The sequence below is a fragment of the Pholcus phalangioides genome, unplaced genomic scaffold (genome assembly GCF_987345545.1).
Source record: "Pholcus phalangioides strain wild (caught in Gottingen) unplaced genomic scaffold, Ppha-v1.0 ptg000010l_1, whole genome shotgun sequence".
NCBI lineage: Eukaryota > Metazoa > Arthropoda > Arachnida > Araneae > Pholcidae > Pholcus > Pholcus phalangioides.
The window spans coordinates 20554899-20582302 of record NW_028301603.1 but is presented as its reverse complement, the minus strand read 5'-3'; the positions used below and the strand labels follow the sequence as shown (position 1 = coordinate 20582302).

At 37.2% G+C, this 27404-nt stretch overlaps 2 protein-coding genes across 3 annotated transcripts in view; one reads left to right on the top strand and one right to left on the bottom strand.

Moving 5' to 3' along the window:
- Nucleotides 1-16416, top strand: part of Nup154 (nuclear pore complex protein Nup154) — a 57675-nt gene extending 41259 nt beyond the window's left edge. Inside the window, exons 30-36 of the mRNA XM_089237874.1 lie at nucleotides 569-723; nucleotides 3415-3547; nucleotides 7058-7165; nucleotides 7922-8042; nucleotides 9452-9562; nucleotides 13104-13347; nucleotides 16004-16416. Coding sequence (XP_089094000.1) covers nucleotides 569-723; nucleotides 3415-3547; nucleotides 7058-7165; nucleotides 7922-8042; nucleotides 9452-9562; nucleotides 13104-13347; nucleotides 16004-16148 — 1017 coding nt within the window. The 3' untranslated portion in view covers nucleotides 16149-16416. The remainder of the gene's footprint in view (nucleotides 1-568; nucleotides 724-3414; nucleotides 3548-7057; nucleotides 7166-7921; nucleotides 8043-9451; nucleotides 9563-13103; nucleotides 13348-16003) is intronic.
- Nucleotides 16417-20586: 4170 nt separating this feature from the next.
- On the bottom strand, nucleotides 20587-26340 carry Alg2 (alpha-1,3/1,6-mannosyltransferase Alg2). Of its 2 annotated transcripts, XM_089237872.1 has the most exons (4): nucleotides 26225-26340; nucleotides 24391-24890; nucleotides 21942-22136; nucleotides 20587-21222 (listed from the first exon to the last, which is right to left on the bottom strand). In XM_089237872.1, exons 2-4 carry the CDS (start codon nucleotides 24884-24886, stop codon nucleotides 20717-20719), a joined length of 1197 nt encoding a protein of 398 aa, XP_089093998.1. In that variant the 5' UTR covers nucleotides 24887-24890; nucleotides 26225-26340; the 3' UTR covers nucleotides 20587-20716. The 2 variants fall into 2 exon arrangements, with proteins under 2 accessions (XP_089093998.1, XP_089093999.1); XM_089237873.1 differs by lacking the exon at nucleotides 21942-22136 and having other exon boundaries at nucleotides 26225-26334.
- Between the last annotated feature and the right edge of the window lie 1064 nt (nucleotides 26341-27404).

The window sequence follows — 27404 nt, the reverse complement described above, 5'->3', positions numbered from 1 at the left end:
TTTTTAAGAAGGCTTTTAAGGCAAGAGGCTTGACATTGTATGCATATGCATATTACGGAAAACCTTCAAACGTTTAGGGGGGAACTTTTTGACTTAGTCCCATTCATTAACACACCACTGACTATGGGAGTGGCATTTATGGCACAAGCAATGAAAAACTTTCATCCTCTTATTGTGTGCATTAGTGCTGCATCATTCTGAAATACCCCTTCCTTCAATATAAAATAAGTAAAATTATAATGCAATGAAAGAATTTGGTCTGGAATTTTGGCCTTTTGCAATGGAAAAGTTGTTAATGAGAAATTTCAAGCATTGAATCAAACTATATGTTGTGAATTAGTTTTTCGTTTTTAGAATTGCATTTTTAATTGGGTTGCTGTATTTTAGAAATATATGACATCCATATTTGTTATGGACATATTTTTATCAGCCACCTCGTTGGGCATTTTGCCTGTTGTGGCGTTGTATTTGTATGTGAAATGTTGAATGTAATGAAGATGTTTAGATAATTGAGTCATTCATGTTCAGCTCAATGCCATTATTTTGAAGTTTTTTTCCTTTGATCCAGACCAAATCATTGTTCCTTGAAGAGTACCTGAAAAGAAGAACTGTAATGAATCCAGATTGTTCGTACTCCCTCGATCTCTTGTGGAAGTTTTACGAGAAAAGCGAAAATTTTTCTGCCGCTGCAAGAGTGCTAGCCAAATTGGTGGACAAGAATGGGTGAGTTGACATTTCTTTTTTAAAAATTTATGGTTCTGTAATGTAATTGATTTGTGTATTTATTTATTATTGTCTATTCTGTGACAAACAAATTGTAGTTCATGTATTGAATTGAGACTTTTCTGGATATTATGTAAAGTTAGGAAAGAAGAGTTTGTCTCCTCTGGGAATCAAACCCTGGATGTCTTGGAATCCAAGCAAGCTCAATCACCATTATACCACAGAGACAGGTTTCCCCCCTCCCCATATCACATTAAATTTAATGTGTCGTGGGTTGAGAAAAATATCTATCTCTTTGGTTCATGTAGGCCCTATATCAACAGCAATCTAGAAAAAAAATCGAGTTAACAGAAAGGTTCCAAACAGCAGAAACTAACCCTTCTTTAATGTGTGGGGAGAATCTAATTTACCAATGCCAGTTTTAAAGATCACAACCTTTGGCATATTTACAGATCCCTGTGGCACTGTTCGAGATCACTTAATTATCATATTTTAATGTGTGTAGGAAACCCCCCCCTTTTTTGCCAAAAATGGGGGCCCCAAAAATAGGAGGTTTCTTATGCATGGATAGTATTATGGATATCAGCACGTAGCACATTACTCACAATTCCTAGCAATTTACAATGAGAGTGACTAAGTGAATTAGTTTATGTAGCTGGTTTTGATGTATCAGATGATGTATGAGAAATTTAATGGTTTCTATATGGTGAATAAAAAAATGTCTGCTTTTTTTATATCATAAAATAAAAAATATCTTTGATAAAAACTTTTTCCAAATTTTAATCCCAAAAAAATCAAGTAGTTCCTCATACATGTTAAAATATGGTAAGTGGCCCATGACATTTTCTCAAATCAATGAAGTGGTCTGCACTCTCTTAAAAGTATATGTCAACCTAGGTATACACTTTATTGCTAAAAGTCTCTCCTTTTTTGGAGTTATTTTCTTGAATTTGTAGGAAAATGCTGGGCAAATCGTTCTGAAATTTCGGTCATGTGAACACTATGCTTGTACTCATAATTTCCATTAAAAATTTAGTCATGTGCATTTAGGGAACCAACAAAAAATTATTTTATTAACTTCATGTGCAATACTTGTTTGCATTTCATGAGAATAGCACATATATTCATGAAGATATAAATGTTTTTTTATAAAAATTCCTATTTCCATTGCATGTTTTTTGCTTATAACATTCAGAGTTTGCAACCAATTTTTATGAAATTCAACAAGAAATTGGCACTAAATATGCAATCCCAGTGTAGGAATTTAGAATGTGACAATTTTTATTATTCAAATGAGATATAAACATTTTCAGTAAATGATTTTTAACTGTGCATATGCAGGAACTATCTTTTATTTTTTCATAATTTGGTTGCCAGATATATAATGCAACTTATATAAAAATTCCAGCTGAATGAGATGAAAATTCAGAAAGCTATATGCAATATCATGAGGTGTAATTCAAGTTAGTGGCTGAGAGTCCCTGAGTGATAAGGAATTTTCCACAAATTGGTATTTCGATTACTTTCTGTCATTTGATTATGTTTACAATAAGCCCACAACTTTATGCGAATGAATGAAAACATGATGCCATATAAGAGAAATGTTTGAACATAGCACATGTGTATGATGTCAAAATGAAGAAACTGAATGAAATAATCAAATGACAAAATATAATCGAAATAACAATTTGTGAAAAATTCCTTATCCGGTAACTTAAATTACAGCTCGTGATATTATGTATAAAAATTCTTTCTGAATTTTCACGACATTCAGCTGGACTTTTTATATAAGTTAAATCAGGGCGCGGTAGCCCAGGTCGATAAGATACTCGCCTAAAGTACCAAAGGATGTGCAGAGGTGTCGCGAGTTCGATACCTGGTTCGTCCTTGTCAGAAAACTTTCCTGACACGGGCACAGCAGAAATGGCGGCATGACCACAGAAAAAATTGCTACCGCAGGCAGTCCCCCATCGAGGGGTTAGCGCACCAATCCCTCGACGAGTATAAAAAACAAGCCTGCCGTTCGGAATCAGCAATAAATTGTAGGTCCCTGTCTAATTAGCCCTCGTGTGCAGAAAATGATCGTGGTGCGACAAAAATGATCAAATAAGTTAGATCATATATCTGGCAACCAAATTATGTAAAAAATGAAATACATAATATTCCTGTGTATAACGCAATTAAAAATTATTTACTAAAAGTACTTGTATCTCATTGAATAAGAAATTACCAAATTCTAAATTTCTGTACATAGTATATCATGTATAGTGCCAGATTTTCTGTGAATTTTCATAAAAATTTGTTGAAAATTTCCATGTCATAAGCAAAAAAGATGTGCAATGAAATTTGGAATTTTTATAAAAATCATTTATATCTTTGGGAATATACATGCTATTCTCATGAAATGCACATGAAATGCACTTTGTGAAAGTTACAAATCATTTCAGTTTTTTATGATACAGGTTTGATCAAAAACCTTTTTTTCTTGTTTAATTTTTTGTTTGTCTCCTAAATGCACTCATGACCAAATTTTCACAATTTGCCTAGTATTTTTCCAGAAAGTCAAGAAAATGTCTGAACTCCAAAAAAAAGACGGACACTATATTGCCAAAAGTCTTTCAGCTAGTTGTAGTAAATTCGATGACTGGTGTTTTTTATGTCACCTGATTTTTCAATTCGTTTTTTCCCCAGTGCGGATCTGAATTTGGCAAAACGAATAGAATACTTATCCAGGTCTATAATGTGTTTGAAAAGCTCAGAGATGCGTTCATCTGCTGCTGCTGGAGAGGGTGAATTCCTGCATGAGCTGGAAGAAAAAATGGAGGTAAAATAAAATATTAAATCAGCAAGATCACACAAATATTTATATGTCCATAATATGGTGAATAATGTACCACATGTGCCTTCAACCATGTACACCATTGGGGGGTCACATTTGACATTTTACTGAGGCCCACATGCCACTCAGTTATACCACAAACATTTTAAGAATTTGGTAAGTCGCAAATGGCCCACTGGCTATGCGTTGAATACTGCCTTATGTACAGTTTTCTTGTTTGAGTGCAAAAATGGTTCTAAAGTGTGAATAAATTTTCGACAATGATGAATTTTAAGAACTAAAACTTATGTATATTTTCATACAAAACCTGAACACTTTTGATATAATCGTCATATAGAGACCTCATTATTTAGTAAGCTCAATGCATGTAACAAAGTGTGTACAGTGGAACTTTGGTTAATTATCTTAATTCGATCCATGAATGGTGCTCATTATCCGAACCGGTCGTGTATCGAATAAAACTTTCTCTTAGGAAATAATGGGAACTGAGATAAAATTTGTTCCATGATTATTCATTCATAAAAAATGACTGATAAAACGGCATTCAATCTGTAACACAACACAATAAATAATACAACAAACTATACAAAATATAATGCCAAAAATAACCAATAATGATAATGTTGTTGATAATTAAAATACTGATAATGTTTAGAAATTAACTTATTCTAAATGACATGAGAGAGGAGGACTATTGTTTAGAATGATTTACAGACTTTCTGTTGTTTGCAAACTTTGAAAACGAACCTATCCAATGACACTTGCTTTTGCCTCTTAGGATTTCTCAGAAATGGGAAATTGTATTTTTGTTGGACAGATTCATTGCTTGCACCCCTACAGCTTTGTTTGATTGGTTCCTTTCTGCAAAATTTTATTGAACAATACATGTGTGTATGAAAGCGAAAAACTCATCAGCTCAGTTGTGATAACAATAAATAAAGTGTAAAATTTTTGCGTAGCCGGTCAATTTGTCGCAATCAACTTGTCGCGCTCAACTCGTCGCGCATCAATTTGTCGCAGTGCCAATTCGTCGCGGTACAAATTCGTCGCAGAGCCAATTCGTCGCGATACAAATTCGTCGCGGTACAAATTCGTCGCGATACAAATTCGTCGCGGTACAAATTCGTCGCAGAGCCAATTCGTCGCGGTACAAATTCGTCGCAGTGACAATTTGTCGTGTAACCAATTCGTCGGGACGTCAATTTATCGCAGAGTCAACTCGTCACGCGATCTGTATGTAGGTTTTTTTGTCTCATACGTGAAAAAATAAACATGAAGAAAAGTTTTTTTCCATCAAGAAATGCACACAGTTTACTAAATTTTTTTTTTTGTCATTTCGAAAAAAATCATCGAAATTACATCGAAATTAAAATTACAATTGATATTAATGTTTTATTATTTAATTATTGTAAATGTTAAAAAAATCATTTTTTCTATGATAAAATTTTAAAATTCTGTAAAAAAATGTCGGTGTTTATGATATTCCCCAAATTACAGTACAGCGGAGGCTGTCTTTAAGTGTAAACTTGTATCTGTCCCATGTGGAATCGAGACTCCCACCAACATTAACCACTACAGTATCTCCACAAGAACCTGAAATAATTAATAATTTAATTTAATTAATATTTCATTTTCACCGGATAAGCCACACTTGTCGCTTTCTCTCGAGATTTGCATTACTCGTAGCGAGGGGAGTTGGGGCGCACACCGAGATGATAAATTGCGATCACATACATTTTCAAAATTTAATTTGCACCGGATAAGTTGCTCAAGTTAAAAACTCAAAAAATCCAACCAATAAAGTTCATAGGTTACATTCGAGCAAATGCAACCGATAATCTTATTGGTTGAATTTTTCAAGTTTTATAAAAGGACTTTTAGAACACTTTCATAGTGTAATGCTAGCCTTAGATATATTGTCGGTAAAAAATTCCTCAAAGATGTATTCCCTACATGGCAGATACATATTCAATAGTGAATTAGGGCCATTCAAGTATTACGTGAGCAGATTTTCAGCCATTTTTGACCCCCTCCCCCTTGTCAGCAAAAATCAGCAAAACACTGACCCCCATCCCCTCCCCCGTCAGCAAAATTTCACCAGAAGCTTAGAATATTTCATATCTTCAAAAAGGGGTGGTTGATGACGTAAGCGACCTTCAACCCCCCCCCCCCCCCCCGCCATCAAAAGTCAACAAATCCGAAACTCCCTCCCCGATCCTGACGTAATACTTGAATGACCCCTTAGGCAAATTGTGCTTTGGGATGGGCATTGATCCTAATTTATCATCTTGGTGTGTTCCCGCAACACCCCTCGCTGCGAGAAATGGAGATCCCGCCAGAAAGCGGGAGTGCGGCTTATACGGTGAAAATTTAATTTTGAAAATTTATTTTATCGTAATTTATCATCTTGGTGTGTTCGCCCAACGCCACTCGCTGTGAGAAATGGAGATCCCGCCAGAAAGCGGGAGTGCGGCTTATACGGTGAAAATTTAATTTTGAAAATTTATTTTATCGTAATTTATCATCTTGGTGTGTTCGCCCAACGCCACTCGCTGCGAGAAATGGAGATCCCGCCAGAAAGCGGGAGTGCGGCTTATACGGTGAAAATTTAATTTTGAAAATTTATTTTATCGTAATTTATCATCTTGGTGTGTTCGCCCAACGCCACTCGCTGTGAGAAATGGAGTTCCCGCCAGAAAGCGGGAGTGCGGCTTATACGGTGAAAATTTAATTTTGAAAATTTATTTTATCGTAATTTATCATCTTGGTGTGTTCGCCCAACGCCCCTCGCTGCGAGAAATGGAGATCCCGCCAGAAAGCGGGAGTGCGGCTTATACGGTGAAAATTTAATTTTGAAAATTTATTTGATCGGCGTACTGACTCTGCGACAAATTTGTACCGCGACGAACTGATTCTGCGACAAATTCGTACCGCGACGAACTGATTCTGCGACAAATTTGTACCGCGACGAACTGACTCTGCGACAAATTTGTACCGCGACGAAATGAGTCTGCGACAAATTTTCACCGCGACGAACTGACTCTGCGACAAATTTGTACCGCGACGAACTGACTCTGCGACAAATTTGTACCGCGACGAGTTTGTAGCACGACGAATTGACGCTGCGACAAATTGATTGCGACGAATTGTCGTGCGACAAGTTGATCGCGACGAATTGACCTAGACCCAAATTTTTGCCAGTAATGAGAATCATTGTGCCTCTCTTAACTAAGTCAAAACTTTTTCTTTAAGTTCTGCTGTACCTCAAAATAGAAAACAGTTCTTTAATATTGCTTTTGTAATGTTAGAGGACTATGATAATCATTGCTAAAAACTGAGATTTGATTTGTCTCATCAGTAAGATCACTGACCCCCCCCCCCTTTTTTTTATCGGCTGTTTTTACTTTCAAAAGACATGCATTGGTTCTTTTACTTTTTGGTGACAACACTTCAATGTTAGTTCTGTTAAACAACAAATTTTTTTTTTTTCTCTAGGTTTCTCGAATACAGCTCCAGATTTTGGAAATACTCCAGCATAAAACTGTTCCTGGAATTCAGGATTCGATAGCGAAATTGAACTCGAATCTGATGGACATCACTGAAGTATGTATGATGATGATGTGTGTGTGTGCTACAGACCTTATACGGTCAGACCTTGTTAATGAGAAACCCTGGGGAAAAAGAAAATTATTTTGCATTTACTCAAATTTATATCCAATAAAATTTAAACATGTTCTCTTCGATGGGACTGAATACAGATTGTGCTTTTTCACATCAGTAAGGTGATTAGCACATTTTATCGCCCTAGAATGCACTAGAAAATTTTTCAGAAGTCAAGTGGTAAGATGCTCATCTAACATTTTGAAGGTTGCTGTCAGGTCCCAGGTTCAATCCTGGGGAAAAATACGTAGATAAGACATTTTCCCTAACAAGCTTAAGGCGAATACCGATAGATGGTGCCTTCCTTTCCAACTCAACTTGGGGGGGGGGGGTTACTTTTTAATAATGGATGCATATTCGTTGTAGTTTTCTCAAATTCATTATGATTATTTCCTTTTCATACGGTAGACTCTATAATCCAGCCGTGCGTTAATGCCCATCCAATAATGCCGCTCTTTTTAGGTAGGTTTTCTTAAAGCACTAAAGAAAACATGTCACTGTATGCCATTGCGCAGAAGTTTGTATCATTAAAATGGACTTTTTCAATTGACTTCCAATAATTCGTCACATCCTGGTCTGATGTGCTGGATTAATGAGAGTCTACTGTACTCGTAAATATTCGATCATTTTTTTATTGAATGAAATGTAAAGAAATATTTATCATATGCTGAATATACTGACATGTAATTATTTTTCTAGCTTTTTGAAAGCTATGCTGTGCCGTATGATCTCCCTGAAATCAAACTGGCCATCATTCGTTGTGCAGATCATCATGATCCAAATTTGGTCGAATCTTTGTGGCAAAGCATTATAGATAAAGGTATCAGTAGAAGTTGTGAATTTATGTGTTTGGAAGCATTTATTTTTTCTCGACTGCCAAGTCTCTCGGATTCGTAACCCATCTCCCTTGTAAAATTCTTGAATCTCCCGAATTTTGACCCTGATCACAAAAAAAATCCCTACTCTCAGGGGAAAAAATTACTCCCAAAGAATTTAACTAAAAAAAATTGCAGTGTTTTTCAGTCCCAAATGATGGCATGTGCATAATGTAAATGTAACGTTAGTGCATCAAATCAAAAAAAAAAAAATTTGTTTTGGCAAGGAAAAAAAATGGCAAACAGAAAAACCAAACAATTTTTCTATCACAATTATCCAAATAAATCAGCGTTGATTTCAAGTTTAATGTAACTTTAAAAATTGCAATAAACTTTACAGTTTAAGGTCAGTTTCACAGAGGTCAATATAATAGAGTTCGTGAATAAGTTCAAAGTATCTCACCAAATTCTGGAACCCATACAACTCTATTTCACAAGCCCAACAAATGCACTAGAAATATTTTCAGAAGTCAAGTTTTTTCAGGCTGTGAAAATGGCAAATCCTTGAAGCATTGTTGCTGGTATGTACAGCACAAGAGCTATAACATCATTAGATCATGATCACCACAACATTATCGCCAGACCATGATTGCATCTTTGCAACAATCTTAAACATGGTTTTAGTTCATGAAAAACATCCTGACTACCTGATGTGCCTCAGCACAGACTATTAAGTATTAGGATTCATATTAGATTAATTTCCCGGCCAATGACAATGTAGGTACAGAAGTAAAGATGAGAAGTAAAATGTTAGAGCAGCTTCAGTCACAAGCAACATATATCAAAGATTTCATCAAAGCCATTTACATATTTTCACATTTGAATGTTATTTCAGGATGGCAACAATATGATCAGCTTCGATTACCGACAAAAGACAGAACAAAAAAAATAATAATCTATTTAACTGAATATTTGACTATTGCTGACCTTTACACCAGGGGGGGGGGGTTATGGATATGTTACAATATACATTCACACACAATCAGACAAAAGTACGAAGACAGTGAACGAAAGAATACAAAACGCTAGAAGTAAGAACACAACAATTAAAAGAAATAAAGAAAAATTAATATACACTCCGTAACCTGTAGAGATTATTACACAATCCTTCCATCAGGTCTGGATGAGATACATAATTGTGGATTTTTCCAAAAAGAAAATCTCTTCTATATTTTTTTTTTTGTGTAAGGATTTTGGATCCGCATGAAATCTCTTAAATTCTCTTTTTCCAAAGTTGGCGGCTATGTAAAAGGTTTTTCTTTTCAATTGCATTCCTTTATTTTCTTTCGATGATCTCTGAGAGGATGAAAATTAATTCTAATATATGTATTTTTGCATTTCTCTGTTGTCCCAGAAGTCACAGCGTCATGTGGAAATTCGCTGGAAGCACGTGTGAAGATTTTGCAGCAGAAAATTGAATCCTTGAGTCAAACATACATGAAGACTGCCAAGTATTTTCCTATAGGTATGTTTATGGTTTTGTTGAAAATTGCTACCATATTTTTCTGCATATAATTTGTGGATTGTACGTTTAAGAAGCCCAGTATAATCTCTTAGCATGGATTATATACCGTATTTACTCGTGTATAGGATGAAGTTTTTATTCAATTTTCACTGCTTTAAAAACCTAAGTCATCCTATATGTGCAAACAAAGAATTGTTTTTTATTTTTACAGTGCAAGTACAGTGCACGCTGCTTAATGTGATCACATAGGGACTTGGGGTTTCTAATAACATCAATCTTTATTGCCAGTTGCGTGGAAGAGTATACTCCTAGAGGCAATATCAAAGTAATTCAGGAAATGCACTTGACGTATTGGAAGATGATGCTTTGTGGAGTGTGAGTGAAAAGGGGGAGAGCTGTATTGAAGCTTCAGAGGGAGAGTTCGAGTTGACCAAATGTCAGTTTCTAGCCTCGAGCAATGCCTGTGCCTATCATAAAAAAAGAGCACCTTTACAGCAAGTTAGGCATTCAAATGCATGAAATCAGGTGATTTTAATTCTTGAATGTGATTTGTAAAAGGTGATTAACCGGAACTTTGATTAAGTGCTTGAGAGCACAAAATCAGAGTACTATGGGTGCTTTAGGGAGCACTATAGTGTTCACAAGCAGGGCAACAAGAGCAACAGATTAAATATTCCTGGAGCGTACGAAATATGATACCATTCTAAGAAAATATTTTTCATTGTCTTTTTTTCGTCCAACACGTTTTTGAGAACGCAGGTGTCGGGGAACAACGGTTGGCATTTTTAATGCAATTAGGCATAGCCACCCTTCAGAAACGCCTACACTTTTCGAACCATGCATGTGGTTTCCCCCTGATGATGACCCACTGCATAGGTTCTATTTCACTCTCATTCAATTTTTTTTTCCTTTTTCTTAAAATAATTCTTTGTGTATATATATTGCTCTTTGCTTCCTGCCCCCCTCCCAGAAAAAGTTGAAATGACGGTCCTGACTGTGGAGTTGTTTTATTTTTAAAAGGGGTGGGCGTTAACAAAAATATTCTTGTAAGTAAATTTCACTGCTCCAATTTATAAATATCTGCTCAGAATCCTATATTTTGTTGCTCTGAAATGAACTTCGTCACTCCCAACCCTGCATTTTTCCATTTTGGTCTATTGCCTTTCGTTGTGAGCCAAGGTGAGTAAAAAGAAAAAGTAGCCGCACTTATATTGTACCCGGGAGATCAAAAGAGGAAAATTCATCACCAACACTTCACCGACAAACAATTCATAGCGAGTGAGTGGATGTGAGCAGGTAAGTGAGAAAGTGAGTGATTGATTAAGTGAGTCAGGGAGATAGTGAATTAGCAGATGAACAAGTAAGCAAATGAGTGAGTCACTTATATGGTCACTGACTCTTTCACTCAATCATTTACTCATTCTATCATTCATACTCTCTCTCAACTGCTCAATTGGTCACTGACTTGATCACTCACATGGTCACTCATTCATTCACTGATTCACACAATCTGTCACACCCATTCTTATGGTCCCTCACCCAATCGCTCTTTTTTGGTAACTCACCCATGTGGTTATTCACTCACTCATTCATATTATCAGTCTTTCATATGGTTACATGTGAAAACTCACTCGCTCACTATCTTATTTGCTAGGTAATTCACCAACGCGGCTGGCCACTCACTTGCTCAATCACTCAGTCACTGGTGATGAACTGTGGTCAGTGAACATGGCAGAAATTTTACATACATCCCGGGAGACAGTTAAAAAGAAATAGCGAATAAAAAAAAAAAGTCCACCCTTCAACTTTTAGGAGAAATAGCAGTGAGTAGCTAGTAAAATCGCCCAATGTGATTGAGTCTTTAAGATTTCTCATTGTTGGTGCGTGAAATTTGCACATATGTGGCTAATACACAAGAAAATATGGTAATTATATTACCTTGAAGATAATTTCATTGACATTATAAATTTCTGCAACATGTGAAATATACCACATAGTGAGCCATTAAAGATATAATGAAGCAATATTGCCTTCGTAATTAACATCACTTTGTGAACCTTTCTATAACATTGCTTGGTTTTTAGTCTTTTATTGAATTAGCTGAAGTGGCCGCATTGCATGATTTGACTATGTTTAGACCTGCGAATTCTCCAGATTTAAGCGGGAGACTCTGGATTTTTCACTCTTTCTCCCGCTCTCTGGCATTATTGGAAATTTCTCCTGATTTTAGTCAGAAATTAGATTTCCCTCTGGATTTTAGTGAAAGAGGGATGCGTTAGAGGATGTAGAATGAACTAGAGTTGCCAGACGATTGCAGATGGCAAAAATCATGCAGTAAATGACAGGTGTGTGGTTTTTTTAATTATCAAACTGGTTCATCCAAGAAAAATAGTACTCATCTGACAACTTTTAAATTTCGCCAGCCTCTGCATACAGTGATAATCACACTCGTCTGGCAACATCCTTAACCAGTCAAGTGGTTACGACGGCATTTGCTGTCGCTGATATACGTAATGGTGTTGCCTACGGCAGCATTTGCCGACACACAGACTTTTCACATAGATATGACGAAATAATTTGTCGTACATGTGCTGCCATCTCTGTACAGCCATCCTTCTACTTTATTATCTCATCACTAGATGGAGTTGACAATTATATTTCAAGGTCTGAGATTATTAATACTATTATCTTTGTCATGCTTTGCAAAGCTGCATCCCCATCGTTTTTGTTTCAATTTCCAACTGCCTTGCGAAGATGCATCTGTTTTATTACTCATATATGTTTTAGCAAAGGTTCAACTACTATGGTTCCACATAAATCCATCAACAGCATTTCTTTTAGTCACAGGACATTATGACCGCCCCTCCCCACTTTTAGGGTGTCATATTATGTCTCGACACATTCGAGCTATAAAAGAACATGCTATAAAAAAAATATTTTAATATTTCAAACTTCCAAGAAAAGAGGAAAAGCGCGCACATTTTCAAAAAAAAAGTGGGCACTGCGGGTAACGCTTGGAGAAATTAATTGGACAGTTGACTGGTTAAAGACTTTTTTTTTTTTCATGCATAATGTTTCGAAAACCAATTAACCAACTCGTGCAAATTCCTCGCTCGTCACAGCGCTAACTTCAGTATATATGTAGATTTCCCCCCCCCCCTTCATTGCAATTCTTTCATGCCGTCATAATCACCTTAGATTACACAGAATCATCAGGGGCTGTGCAGAAGCTGCTTGGGGGGGATGTTTTCCTCAATTTTATTTTTATTTAAATCAGATCGATTAGGGAGGGTTTTCCTCCTCTCCCTCGGAAATTTCTGGATCCCAAAAGAGTTGGCACATCTGTATATGTAATATTTTTGCATAAGTTGGATTTCTTTCGATAAAAGTTTGCATTGAGAAGAAAAAATTACAAACTTGTACCTTAAATTGTATTTGGTTTTGATTTTTAAAAATCTCAACTTCTGTGTAGTTAGAATATTTTTAAATGCATTATAGTTGCTAGCACATATTAATGCTTTTATTCTAATCATCTTTGCAGCATTCATCGTCAAATATCTTGAATTCAAATCATGTACAATGAATTGCCATCTGAAGTGGGTGTATGAAATGTTCCTACGTATCGGTCTGCCTATGACCGATCTTCTAAACACATACCACAGAATGTATCGTACCAAGGACGTGTGTTGGATGAGGGTGAGGAAGCCGTTCCACCTCCTTCAAGTGCTGTGTCTACTCATCGGAGAGTTTGTCAACACTCCTTCATCTGTGTCGCAGAATGAAAGGTTTGTGATTTCCCCCTCCTATTGTAGAACAAAATCTGGAAAATGGACACCTAACAACCATATTGGTTGGCTTAAAATTTAATGTTCGGCACTAGTGACTATGTGTGACATAAAGATAATGCTATTCATTCATACCAAGTTCGTGTAAAAAATAGTTTTTCTGGTTAATGACCATACAATGTTGGTTCATCATTGTCCTAAAAATGTAGTGTTTCTTCCTTAGAGAAATTTTACTTATTCTAGTCTGTGGAGCTAAACCTCTATTATTTGTCCCTTGTTCATTCAAAGCTTTCTCGGGGTCTGTTCAGACTTTTTTTCATAGGGTTCTGTTTTTGTGAAAATGATCCATAATTTGGTGAAATGTGATGAGCAAAACAATCTATTTAATTCTGTACAAAAATAACAAAATTTAAAGTTTATGGTTTCAAATTCTGTGAAGCAGGGCCATAACCAAGATTTTTGCAATTGGGAGGAGGAATATGATTTTGCCACCCTCCATCACTAAAATTTGATAATTTTATAACATAGGGTTCACAAGGGTCATGAAAAAATCAGAGAAATCTGGTTTAAAAAAGCCTGTTTTTGTTATCGAACCTGGAAAATTCTGACAATGGACCTGAAAATTGTCTTGATTGTCATCTGATCAAAAGCAAAAAAATAATAACAGAAAGCTTTTTTTCCTCAAAAAGGGAAATTGCTGAGAATGTAAGTTGTCATCCAATAACATCATAAACATTAATGGATCCGTAAATCTCGCACCGGAACGCAAAAAAAAACCGTAGATGCTGCCGAGGAGAAACAAGGATTTCGTAAGTCCTTATGGAAATATTGTAACTGCATACAAAGTGTTTCCAAAAACATTGTAACTGCACATTGTCGAAAGCCATGCATAAAAGGTACTGTATCAGAAAAAGTCAGTTGCGATAATTTCATAAGTTGACTTCAGAGAGCAACATCAGATGAAGCATCATGTACTGCATTGTGAATTTCCACGTGGGTGTATTTAATTTGAAAAGAATGTGTGGTAAAAAAAACTGTTTTCAACCTAGAATGGGGGGAGATAAAACCTGAATCTTCATGTTATTGAAATGTGAAGTTCTTGATTTAAAAAAAAACAAAAACATAGCACTACGTTCAAAAATTTCTGAAACTTATTTTATTAAGGAAAAATGAATACAGATAGAACCTGTTTATTTGGTGTTTCCTTCAAAGTAACCTGTGCAATTATGTATTTTTGCCATTGTTCATACAAAAAAAGCCTTATTTTGTTGCATCCTCTAGTGCTTTTGTCCCTGCTTGCTCCACATCTTCGGAGCCCGAGAATTGTTTCCTCTTAAGCAAATTCTTTATCCAAAGAAAAAGTCACATATGTGGAGGGGGAAGATAAGATCAGGGGAATAAACAGGTTATTAAAGTATTGGAATGTGCTGTTTTGACATGTAATCTGACACCAGGAGGGACCTGTGAGCCGGCACATTGTGATGATGATTTGGCCTTCCAAAGATCTGGTCGATTGCATCTCATCAAAGAATCATGCAGACCTTTAAGGACTCGCAGGTCCCTCCTGGTGTCAGATTGCCTGTCAAAACATCAATACAATACAATACAATGATTGCTGATTACTTGAATACAAATACAACGCCACAACAGGCAAATTGCCCAACGAGGTGGCTGACTTAAGATCCAATACTTCATACCTCGTTTATTCCCCTTGATCTTGCCCCTGTATATGACTTTTTTTCTTTTTCCTTCGATAAAGAATTTGCTTAAGGGGCAACGATTCTCAAGTTCAAAGAAAGGAAAATGTGACAAAAAAACTTGCAATCTGCAGTTACATCTTTGTATGAACAATGGCAAAAATGTATTGCACACGTTAGTTACTTTGAAAGAAACATCAAATAAACAGATAGTATCTGTATTCATTCTTCCATAATAAAGTAAGTCATAATAAGTAACTTTTTGGATGAAATCACTCACACACACAGAAAATAAACTTTATATACAGGGTGGGCAAAAAGTCCATAGAAACCAGAAAAATAACTGAAATAAAAAACTTTTGCAGGGTTAACATTGCTGGGTCACTGGAATTTTTTTAAGACGGGGAAAAACAGCCAATAGGTGGCGCTGGTACGAGCGACTTTGATGGAAATATGTGAATGAGACGGTTATAAGAACTTGCACTCCTAATCCGCAACCAGTTCATTATTGTAAACCGTGTATGTGAACCTGCTGCACTCTGCCGTTGTTGGATTTGTGACTCTCATACAATGTGTTATCCCCTGTGGTGGTGGTCATGTGGAACACACACTGCTGTAATGATATTTGGAGGCATTCTGTTCTTTATTTGCATGTTTTCTCTGACTTGTGTATGTCAGTGCCATCTATCCTCTGTTTTTTGCTATTTTTTTCCCCTTCTTAAAAAAATTCCAGTGACCTAGCAATGCTAACTCTGTAAACCGTTTTTTATTTCAGTTATTTTTCCAGTTTTTATGAATTTTTAAAGTTTCTACACAGACTTTTTGCCTACCCTGTACATAGATTTAGTGAACATGACTAAAAATATTTAGAACTGGATAAGACTGTGCAATTCTGTGCATACTTGAATTCCATATTGTGTCAAAATGCTCTGTCACTTATGTGTATTTTCTATTAACAGGCGAGGTTTGGTGATTTTATGTCTCGATTTCATCGCTGGGTATCTGGTCGACTTACAAGCAATGAGTGCCATAGACCAAACAGTTTCAACCTTATTAAGGGACTTCAAAACAGTTCAACACAGTTTAGAGAGGCTGACGTTATAATACCATCTGCTTTTTTGGCGGTTTTTTTATATATATTTCTCCCCGCATTGCATACGAACGAAACCTCATATTTGAAAAAAAAAAAAACTTCACTGGACTGTTTCCAATTTTGTAAATTATGTTCAAGCGGTTTTTTTAAATAGTGAAGTGAATGTTACTGAGTATACATTTTTGTGACGCTACTTTCCATTCTGGTTGTAATTTATGCCGTACTATCATACCATACAACTTTAGGAATAAAATTTGTTATTTCAGTTTTAGAGAAAAAACCAACTGTGTTATTCGTAAAATTTATTATCTTCTGAATATTTTTGCTGCTGATAGAATTTACTTTGGGACAATTCAGTAATTGAATACAGTCAACTCTCATTTTTATCCACCCATACACACTTGATAATTAGTTTTTAAAATCGAAAATGGAAGACGGTGAAACAAATTTGAGAAATAAAAAATAAGAGTTGGTCGCTTGCAATTATTTGACAATTTCCAAAAAAAAAAAAAAAAAAAACCTTATTTTTGTTTGCTTCATCATAACATTTGGCAATAATCAATGGGATTTTAGTTTCCACTCATGGTTATGCAGCTGCGCTTTCTCCTCATAGTATCCAAAAAGTTAGGTCATATCTTTTCTTAAATTTTCTGTAGCTATCCATCTGATCTTTAGAAATACTCAAAGTTTAATTTTGCTTGTTTCAAAAAATTTCTGTCGATTGGAATTTCTACCTCTCATTTTCTTCCTCAGCCAAGCAACAAGTGTCTCTTCAAGCTCTGAAAATCACAGCTTTCCTGAAATATTTTCAGGATGATGGAACTGCTGGATCCACTTGCCGCAGAAATGAACTCTTGCTGGTGTTTGATTAGAATACTCAATGTACTTTTTGGAATCCCATACATTTTGACAATTTCTGTCTTTGTAAGAGCTTGCACATTAATTTCTGTTAGAATCTTCCTTCCCTCCTTTCCCCCCATTTACTGTCAAGCACAATCTTTTCTGTTTTGTTGAAATCAAAGAGGTAAGTAGACGAACAGCAGTTAGTTTGATCAACTCCCGCCTTAATATAAGCTAATGCATCCTGTCATTTCTGAAACCACCAGTTTATCCAATCATAATGCACAAAGGGTAAATTACGTTGTCAAGGCATCTTCACTTTATAGTCAACCCCACCAACAACTGAATGTGGATTTTCATGTTGATGACAAATTGATGCCCTCTACCTTTCCCTCTTCCTGTATTTTCTCTCAAGACACATAGAATGACCGAATTGAAGTTTACTTTTGGGTACAATGAACTCGGAGTTGGCTGGAAGAATAAAATAGCGGAAGAGTTCGTAAAATAGGGAGTTAATAGAAATGAGAGTTCATAAAATAGAGTGGATTTAAACATTATTTCTATAACATGCTGTTTGGGACAGAAGACCAGTTTGCGGAAAAAAAAGCATGGTCATAAATTGAAGGTTTGTGAAATTTAGCATCCACTGCATTATTAGATGCTGGGTGTCTATCAAACCATACACTACACTTGACTCTTGAGCATGATGTGCATTTTAAGGTTTTGGGTGGCCGTTGACAGCAGCAGCCAACATGTTTAGCATATTTTGGCCTAATGAACTGGTGCACATCAAAAGTGTTGGGGAGGGCATCAACCACCTTCAATGTGACCCTCGTTCTTGTGGATCCCACTTTGGATCCTCTGCACAATATTCTCTTCGACTGAACGAAACGTGTCTCAAGAAATGTTCATTAGTCTATGATATGTTATTCTTTATTTAGTCAAGTTCAAGACACCACCAGATAGACCTTAAGATATTTCTATAGTCAAAAGTCACATGGACAAAGATCTGGAGACCGAGTTAGCCATGCAACTGGAAACTTGCTACAAATGACCCTTATGTTTGATAAGTGATGTGGACTGTGATGAACATTCCTTGTGTCATGTTTTGTGCAGTCGAAGAGAATGTTGTGCAGAGGATCCACAAGAACAGGGGCCACATTGAAGGCGGTTGATGCCCTTCCTAGGGAAGTGGCTGTGATGAATAAAGCATGATGCTTCCTTCAGTTTCATCTTTCCTATTCATCTGTCTGTTTTGTTAAACTCCTTTTTTTACAGATTGCACAGCCCCACATTTTTCTATCTAGCACTTTTTTTTTTTTTATAATCCTTCTCATGTCATTAGCATCACCCCCCTCTAAAGTGCACAGAGGTTTTGTTGACTCATTCTGGTTTAATTTTCTTGATCATTCATTCAAATTCTCAGCCATAGGTTGATAGACAGGCCCCCTGCCAATATGTCTCTCACTCTTTTTGTCCCTCATATACTATACCGCTTTTCATTCCTCACTCACTCCTATGCGTACAAACTCTCTAGGTCACTGTTTGGTCATTCACATGCTTGCACTCTCTATTTGTAAGTTCTGTGGTCACTGTATGAGTCACTCACATACTTCCCCTCTCTCTAGGTAACTCTTGTGGTCTCATAGACTTGATCCCTCTTTTGATCACTCACATGCTTACACAATCTCTAGGTCATACATTGACTTAATCCCCTGGCCCTCCAAGTCATTCACTGACTTTCACACTGTTTTGATCACATGTTTGCATGCTCTCTGGGTCTTTTTTTCTTCCAAACAGCGCAACTCAGGTCTATCGCCATGGGCATTTTGCTACCTAGTGAGTTGTGCCTAACAGTCTGAGTGCGTATCTACTGCTACCATCTATATTTCAGAAGTGAGTGAAGTATAATGATTGTATGTGTATAGGTCTGTTGCTCTCTGTGCAAGACTGTTTTAATGGGGAGATTGGCTAGCATTAGCACCTCGAAGATGGAAACCACAAAAAACCAACTTCAGCCGACCACCACCAGTGACAAAAAGGTTCGAACCTGGGTCCTCGTGATGGAAGTCTGTCACTATGACCACTCAACCACCACAGTGGCAAATTTTTCGCCCTCACTTTCCAGGCAGAGGCATATTAAGTTTTGCCACCCTTCTTGCAGTCTATTCTTAATTTTCTTGACCATTAGTCGCCCTTAGTTATAGCCTGCGTGGCCTCTCCTGTAAATATGCCTTTGGTTATGCATGTTTACTTTTTGACAGGTGCTGCCATCTATCCTGCAATTATAAAAATTGCCATTATACTTTAATTTCAAGTTCCAAATAAACCAATAATGTGTTCGCCAGTGGTGTTTCAGAACTAATTTATTTCTTTAGCACTATTTCATTCCTTCAAGATGTTCTCTGATAATTTACGACTAGCTCCCGAGAAACTTGAACCACTGACACCCTACTCAAAGTGTGCATCATGGCTTCCTGGGAACGTCATCAACCTTGAGGTTTTTTTTTATATCAGGAATGTCGCTTTGAGCTGGTGATCACAGCCCCACAAAGGTAGAGCTGACAAGGCTCCAGCCGGGGCTGATTTTTATCATTGTTTTTCCACACTAAATTCATTGGGAAGGAGAGCCCTACCGTCAAATGTGGGGGCCATGCTGATGATAATGTTGTGTGAATGCTGACAAGGTGCATATATGGTTCACAGTAGTAGTGGCTCTTTTTTAGAATATTCTGGAGAGCTGCAAAAAACAAGGAAGCTATCAGGTGACAGAAATTAGAGCACCACTGCTTTACACTTACACAATCTATTCGAAGCTAAAAATATAATTCCATAAAAGGCATTATTTCTGCTTTTGACAAATATAGTTGGTAAGATAGATTCCCCTGCTGCCCAACATTTGATATGCTTCAAGCATCCAGATGAGTTTGGTCATCACTTTAAAAAATTATCAAAAATTTAGACTCGAGGTACGTATGAGTTTCTGAACTTGGGTAGAAAGTAAGAGGCCCAATGTTTACACACAAGTTTTCGTGACCAGCCAAAACTTTCAAAACTGTTCAGCCATGGTGTTCTCGAATTTTCCCCCTTAACATTTCATGTGCGGCTATAGTAGACACTTTTATCTGGCAACAGTTCAACACGAGTGAGCACATGAATCAGTGAATGAGCAATTAACTGTCTATGAATGAGTAAGTAAATGAGCAAGCAAATGATTCATTGAATGAGCAAGCAACTGATTCATTGAATGAGCAAATAAGTGCACACATGAGTCAGTAAATTTGCAATTAGTGAGTGAACATTTAAAAGAATGGGTGAGTGACCAAGTGAATGAAAGAGTAATAAGCAATTGAGTATGAGTGAGCAGATAAGCAAGCAAACCAGCTCACACACAAACCACTCTCTGATGGACTCACTAGGTCATTGCTTACTCACTTGATCAATCATTGGTTTTCTCACTCATGTGAAACTGTTGGTCGGTGAATTTTCCTCGCAGTGAATTTTTATAGCGGTCACTGTTGTTGGTGATTCTTTTGTAAAGGGTGACATATATCACCATGATCAAACAGGCAGCCAAGACAGTTCCACCAGTTAAACGAATGTTTGATCTCTAACATTCAAATGGTTTTTATTTAGAAAATAACTTTTGTTCCTAATTCTAATTAGAAAAAATATAAGTACACATTTTTACTTTATATTTGCGTAACATCTTTGATGAAATAGCTATACATCATTAACGTCAATAGAGAGCATCAATTACTTTCTTCACATTCTCCGTGAATGGATCAAAAGAAAAATTTTTTTGAACATGACTCCTACCAGCCAGACCCATTTTTTGTGATAACGTCTTATCCATTACAAAACATTTCATTCTTGCAGCAAAAGCATCTGGCGTGGAATCACAGAGAAACCCAGTCCTGCCATCGACGACTGTTTCCAAAGGGCCACCACTGTTGCAAGCTATAACGGGTCTGGAACAGAACATTGCTTCGATTGGGACAATACCGAAATGCTCATTTGACGGAGTGTACAGCACCGCTATGCTGTCGTGATACAAGATGCGTTTCTCTCCATCGTCGGGTGATTTCATGAAAGATATTTTCTCCAGTACACTGCACTGTTCCGCTTGTTGTTGAAGCTCGAGAAAGTGTTCCTTATTTGCTGTCACACGCTCGTCATAACCACCAGCGATGACCATACTTACTTCACTGTACAGCTCTCGTGGCAACTGACTCTTCAATTTCCCTGAAATAATAGAAGATAGGTTTTGATAATGTCACAATGTCTTAATCTATGCATCACATTCAAAAACTATTTGTCTTTCGATCATCAAATGTAAAATCTTACAATGTTAATAGTTGATATATAATGCAATATATCGAGGGTGGCCAACAGCTGGCCCAAGAAGTGATTTTGTGTGGCCCGCGACAATGTAAAAGTATCCAAGTAACAAAGAAAATTTGTGATCATTATTTGAACTATCTGTTCCAACAGCAAATTTCTTGATTAACAAACTTCTTATTTCTAGTTACAAAATTAATTTAATAACTAATTCATTCAATTAATAATGTATTCTTTATGGGCATTGTATAATATTTTATCATGTATATATATTGTTTGTAATTGCATTTTTAATGGGGTTGCTGTATTTTTGAAATATATGACATCCATATTTGTTATGGGCAACTTTTTATCAGCCACCTCGTTGGGCATTTTGCCTGTTTTGGCGTTGTTTTTGTATTTGTAATCCGGGGAGTGGCTTTATACACTGAAGTTGCATAACTGATGCTGCCTGCGACGCTATAGCTGACCATTATGTTGGCCTGCGAACAGAAAGAATTTGGCCACCCCTGCAATATATCAAGGGAGCTCTAAAAATGTTCAGGTCTGGAGCTTTCTCCCCAAACTCGTTAAGATGGCCCTGATTTTTGCTATTTTGATCATCTAAGACTAAAATACTTTACCAAGCGCATGGATAGCAAGCAATATGTTCTTTTTTCTTTCGTATCGATTAATCGACAGGAACATGATCTTTCTTTTATCATCCTTTGATTCCTCATCAGGAACTGGATATGACAGAATAGCATCACTCACAGTGGGATATAAAACCTGCACCTCAATATTTTTCAGGGACTGGAATGTGTCGTAGAATATCCCTCCTGTTTCACGTAAAAAAACAATGAATTATATAAAAAGGAATGGATTTAACCACACTTTAGTTCGGATCATATCTACTTTTTCATGAAAACAATTCGCACTCATAGCAAATATATTGCACAAGGAAAAAAAAATTAATCCACTATATAATTAAAACCATTGAACATGAGAGAAAATAATTAAACATGAAGAAATATGATGCATGCAAGAAAAAATATCATTCGTATATTAGTCACTTCCCACTATAAAACGGATGCTTCCCACTTTGAGAATAATCCAAGTGAGTTTTTGTGACCAGCAATATTGCATTGGTTGCAAGGGCTCCAGATACTTGGCCCATGACATTTCACCTGCTTTGACAGTATACGTCACAAAGTGTGTGTCTGTGAGTGTCTGTATGAGTCTGTGAATGACCATATGCAAGAGTGAGTGAGGAAAGCAACCATGCACTCACACACACACTTAATAACTCATACCATCACTCATTGGGTTTCCCATATGGTCATTCACCCACTGACTTGGGTATTCATAGTCAATCACCCACTCACTTCTAGGTCACTTATAGTCAGTCCTTTGGTCACTTGGTTACTCATAGTCTGTCCTCTAGTCACTCGTTTACTCGTACCGTCATTCACACCCACTCATTCATAGTTCACTGACTTGGTTACTTGCTCATTCACACATTCACCCACTCAATTACAGGTCACTCATACAGTCAGCGAAGGTGAAATATCGTGGAGCATGTTTCTGGGTCCTACTGTAACCTATGCAATGTTACTGTGTTGTAAAAACTCAGAGATAGTATTCTCAAAGTGCAAAGTATCAAAATTGTAGTTCCATACACCAAGTGCAAAATATTCGAATTCAAAAAAATGCACTTAATCAATTCCACCTCTTTAAAAAAATCTGCTAAGAGAAATAGACATTTCGAGTGATGCCATTGAAACAGAAACGGTTCAAAGGAAAAAAAGTCCCACAGGCATAGTCTGATTAAAATGTTTTAAGGCCGAGTTCGTAAAAGAAACAGAAAGCATAGTAAATAAATTTATATTACTGATTATTAGGGCTGGGATTTTCGTAACTGATAGGATAGGAAATGCTCTATAAAAAATGCATTTGCGCCCTAAAAAAACAAAATTTACGAATGAAGTAAAAAAGTCCTTTTCCATATTCCAGTAATATTAAGTTTAGCAAAATAATGTGAGAATGAGGCATATGAATGCAATTAATACTATTTTTTAAAAAAATAGTTACTAACGTTCATTTATATATCACAGAATAAGTAAGTAACACAAGCAGGTTTAACAAAAAGGGGATCTTAGGATAAACCTTCAGGTTCTGCCCTTCCCATGGCTATTTCTTGTACGAAAACTGTGAAGGGCGTGAAAATATTGAGCAGATATATATGTCTCCGCAGAGAGAGAGAGACAGTAGGCAGACCTATACAACAAGATAACATAATAATTCAAGCATTCATCATCTTTGCTTCAAAATATGGAAGAGATACCAGCACAAGCAAGAACACAGCTCTGAGAACATAAATATGTTAGTGGCACATGTACACTCAAAATCTGTGCTATGGATCACTTAAATGATCTATAAATGTGCTGTGGGCTGCTCGAGTGATCTGAGACTGTGCTGTGGGAAGTGATTTGTTATTGTTCTCTGAATCATTCAAGTGATCTGTAAATGCAGGGGTGTAACTAGATACTATGTTACCTGGGACAAGTCGGAATTTTGGTGCCCCTTGCATGTAGGAGCAGTTAAAGGGTGAATTCAGCACCTATTCTGGTCCAGTGTCTTGGGGCACTAGACCCGCCTGCTCCCCCCCCCCTAGACATGGCCCTGTGTAAATGTGCCATGGATCATTCAAGGAGAACATGCTACTGCCGTTTAAATGCTCTAGGACTACACCACAAGTCACTCAGATGATCTATGAATATGTCATGGGTCACTTAAGTGAACTGAAAATGTACTGCAGACCACTTAATGGCTTTGGAACTGTGTCGCACATTACTCAAGTGATATGCAAATGTGCCACAAGCCATTTCAAAGATCTGGGAATAAGCTGCTGGCTACTCAAGTGATATAGAACTGCACTGCGGGTCACTTTTGTGATCCGTTCATTCAAACAGATTCATTTTTACAAAATTAAGTCTGAGGTTGTTTAAGTCATCATCAGAGGGCCACAGGTTGAGCATATACCCTATCACTTGAACTTTGAAATTGTATAGGTAACAAATTTGAAATGAATACTTGTATATTCACTGTTGACCAGCACGATATCAGCCATTCCTGTGGTCTTCTCTTCAATCCAGTCCAATGGCGACCTGTATAACTTCTTCAACCAATTTTTTCTGGTCGTGAGAAGCTGGTCAGGGAAATGGCAGTAGAATATCGTCTTGGCTTTTAAAAGTTTCAAGACCGGAATGCAACAAGAAACCTGGTCACAGAAAACCAGGTCAGGAGTGAAATCAGACATGAAACATAACACGTGGAATGCCGCCCACAGCATCCTCAGATACGCAAAGAATGCATGAAGCCGTCCACAGATACTCCTTGGAAGAAAGTCTCCTGATACCTTGACATCGAACGTCCCGTCTCTTGTTTCTTTGAAGCAATGGCTCCTATCATGATGCGATGTCACCATACGGATATCATGGCCTTGTTTCTTGAGTGAAAGGGCCACGTCCACCACTAGTCTCTCTGCACCACCGATTCCCAGGTCTGGATGGAGAAACACGATTTTCATAGTGCTGGAAAGAATTCATTGATACTATATACACACATATTTTACTTTGACGTTTTTTTAAAAAAACGGATTATGAAAACATTGAGCATAACTCGAAAAACATTTGATTTCCATCTTGAATGATCTAAACCATAGTTTCCCAACCTTATTTGTCCCACTTCTTCCGATTTTTTTTTCTCCCATCGCCCCCCAAGCAAATCTATCCCATAGGATCCTATGTTATACCCGTAGCTTCTACCGCCCCCCCCCCTGGAACTTTCCATCGCCCCCAAGGGGGCATTAACGACCACGTTGGGAATCACTGATCTAAACCATAGTTTCCTAACGTTTTTTTTACCATTGCCTCCCCCCCCCCTTCTTCAGAATTTTTTTTCTCCCATGGCATGGATTCAAAGGGGTAGATCACCCCTCCTAAGAGCCAAATAATATGGAAAAGTTTGTGTCTGTAAAATGCAGGATGATCCAACAAGCCTGCACATTGCTCTGAACGCATGCCTCCACTATTCCACATCCTCCTCCACATACATGCCGCCACTGTCTTCCACAGATGAAGATGCCTGGATCCTGTCCACTCCACTCGTGGCTGAAGATGCCTGCCTCTGCTCTACTTGTAGATGAAGACGTCTGCCTCTGCTCCACTCCACTCGTAGCTGAAGATGCCAACACTTCATTCTCAGCTGCCTTTGCTCGATTTACAGCAGATACATAATTCACCTTGTTTGTCCATTTCTATTGTAGTTTTGAAAACCGGGGGGGGGGGGGAACAAACCACCCACGGGCCTGTTGCTGCCCACACAACTAATCCCTGTACTTGACTGGAAGCCACAGCTTTACACACAACGAAACCTCGATATAACGATACTATGCGGACGAAGAAAATATATTGTTGTATAGCGATTATCATTAAACTGAGATGGAGCAGTCTAACATTAGAGTGCAGACATTTCCAAACGAGATTCGAAAAAACATCATTGTAGAGGGATTCGTCGTTATATTGAGCAGCATGGTCTCACTGTGTTCATACATTCTTTCTCTCAAAAATTATAACAAGTTACCAGTTTTCACCATGTAAACCGCTGAACCTTTTCGCCTATTTCACTTGAAAGCCTCATTTTACCACGGCAACTCCCCTTGCATTTGATTTTTACTTATGCCCCCCCCCCCCCATCCGAATAGCCCAGGACCACAGGGAGACCACATGGCAACACGATTGAGAACTATAGATTCACTGTTTAAAAAAAATGTTCCTTTAATTAACTTAATTAATATGAATTATTAGGGAAACGGTTACAAAAATTATAACAAATTATAGAAACGTTCATGGTTTCAAATACTTACTTTCAGTACCACAGTGATCCAAAGTGAAATACCATCCAATTTAGTCTACGTAAGCCAATTGAGCATGTAAACAAAACTGTAAACAAACACTCATCAATACAGACGGCTTTGACTTCTTTTTTACAAAAAAAAAAATTCTGATAAGAAAAACTCCAGAGAGCAATGCGCCCTCTACGATTTTTACTTGGCCAATTTACATGAAATCAATAGGCTACTGGGATGAACTTGTAGTTGATTCATTCTGGTTGTGCTGCCATCTACTTTCAAAATTAAAGACGACTCACTTGGTGATGATAAAGAAGCAGTCATTTTCATACAGTACATCTCCTTACTAGCGAAGCTCACAAAACTGAACTGATTGACAAGTTCAGTTATTCCTTTGAGGCATAAGGGGAGGTGAAAAAAAAAACAAATAACCTAAAATGAAGCAGACGACAGCAGAAATTTTCATTCAGAACGGTTCCGTGTGAAAGAAGCCCACTAACTGAACTGTCTCGCAAGTTCAGTTCTTTCTTCGGAGCATAAAGAGCCGTCAAAAACAAAGACCCTTCAATAAAGCAGACGGCAGGTGAAATGAGAATTTCCATTTCACTAATTCACCGCTTGATGGGGCTGTACAGGTCTTGTATATACAGGGTGCCCTGTAAGTCCTAATTCAGGCTTTATCTCATCAACCGCTCGTCTTAGAGATATAGTTTCAGTTTAAAAAATGCTCAAAATGTGTTCAAAAATCCCTTGTACCAGTTTTGAGAGTGACAATACAGTGTATCACAAAATAAAGAATCTCAATTTTTATATGGTCCTTCCTCATCCTCTAACTTCTAATTAGAAAGTTGTTGCCCTGTTTCTCCTGAGGCCAAAAGAAAAAATCTCCTCGTTTCTAAGTGCAATTCGGTGGGATTTTCAAAATCAAAAATCAGAGAACAGTAGAAAAAATGGGAAAGAACAGCATTAACTAACGGAGAACGCTCCTTTTCCTCATTTATGTTGTTCTTTAACAAGTTTTCTCCGATTTTTTGTGAATATTGCAATTATATATTTTTTTTCCTTCGTTCGCCTCGGGTGGAACTAGGCAACAGCTTTGTAATTGAAAGTTAAAGGGCAGGTTGACCGTATAAAACAGTTGTTCCCCTGGGGGTGCGGGAGAGCATTTTCGGGGGTGCGAGATGGAAAAAAAAAC

What these genes read in the sequence shown, in the direction of transcription:
- Alg2 (XM_089237872.1), bottom strand. Translation starts at nt 24,886, where the DNA reads ATGAAAATCGTGTTTCTCCATCCAGACCTGGGAATCGGTGGTGCAGAG. An exon ending in GGTCAACAGTGAATATACAA is followed by an intron (nt 22,137 to 24,390) that starts GTATTCATTTCA and finishes TACGTGAAACAG; the next exon opens with GAGGGATATTCTACGACACA. An exon ending in GCTTGCTATCCATGCGCTTG is followed by an intron (nt 21,223 to 21,941) that starts GTAAAGTATTTT and finishes CTATTATTTCAG; the next exon opens with GGAAATTGAAGAGTCAGTTG.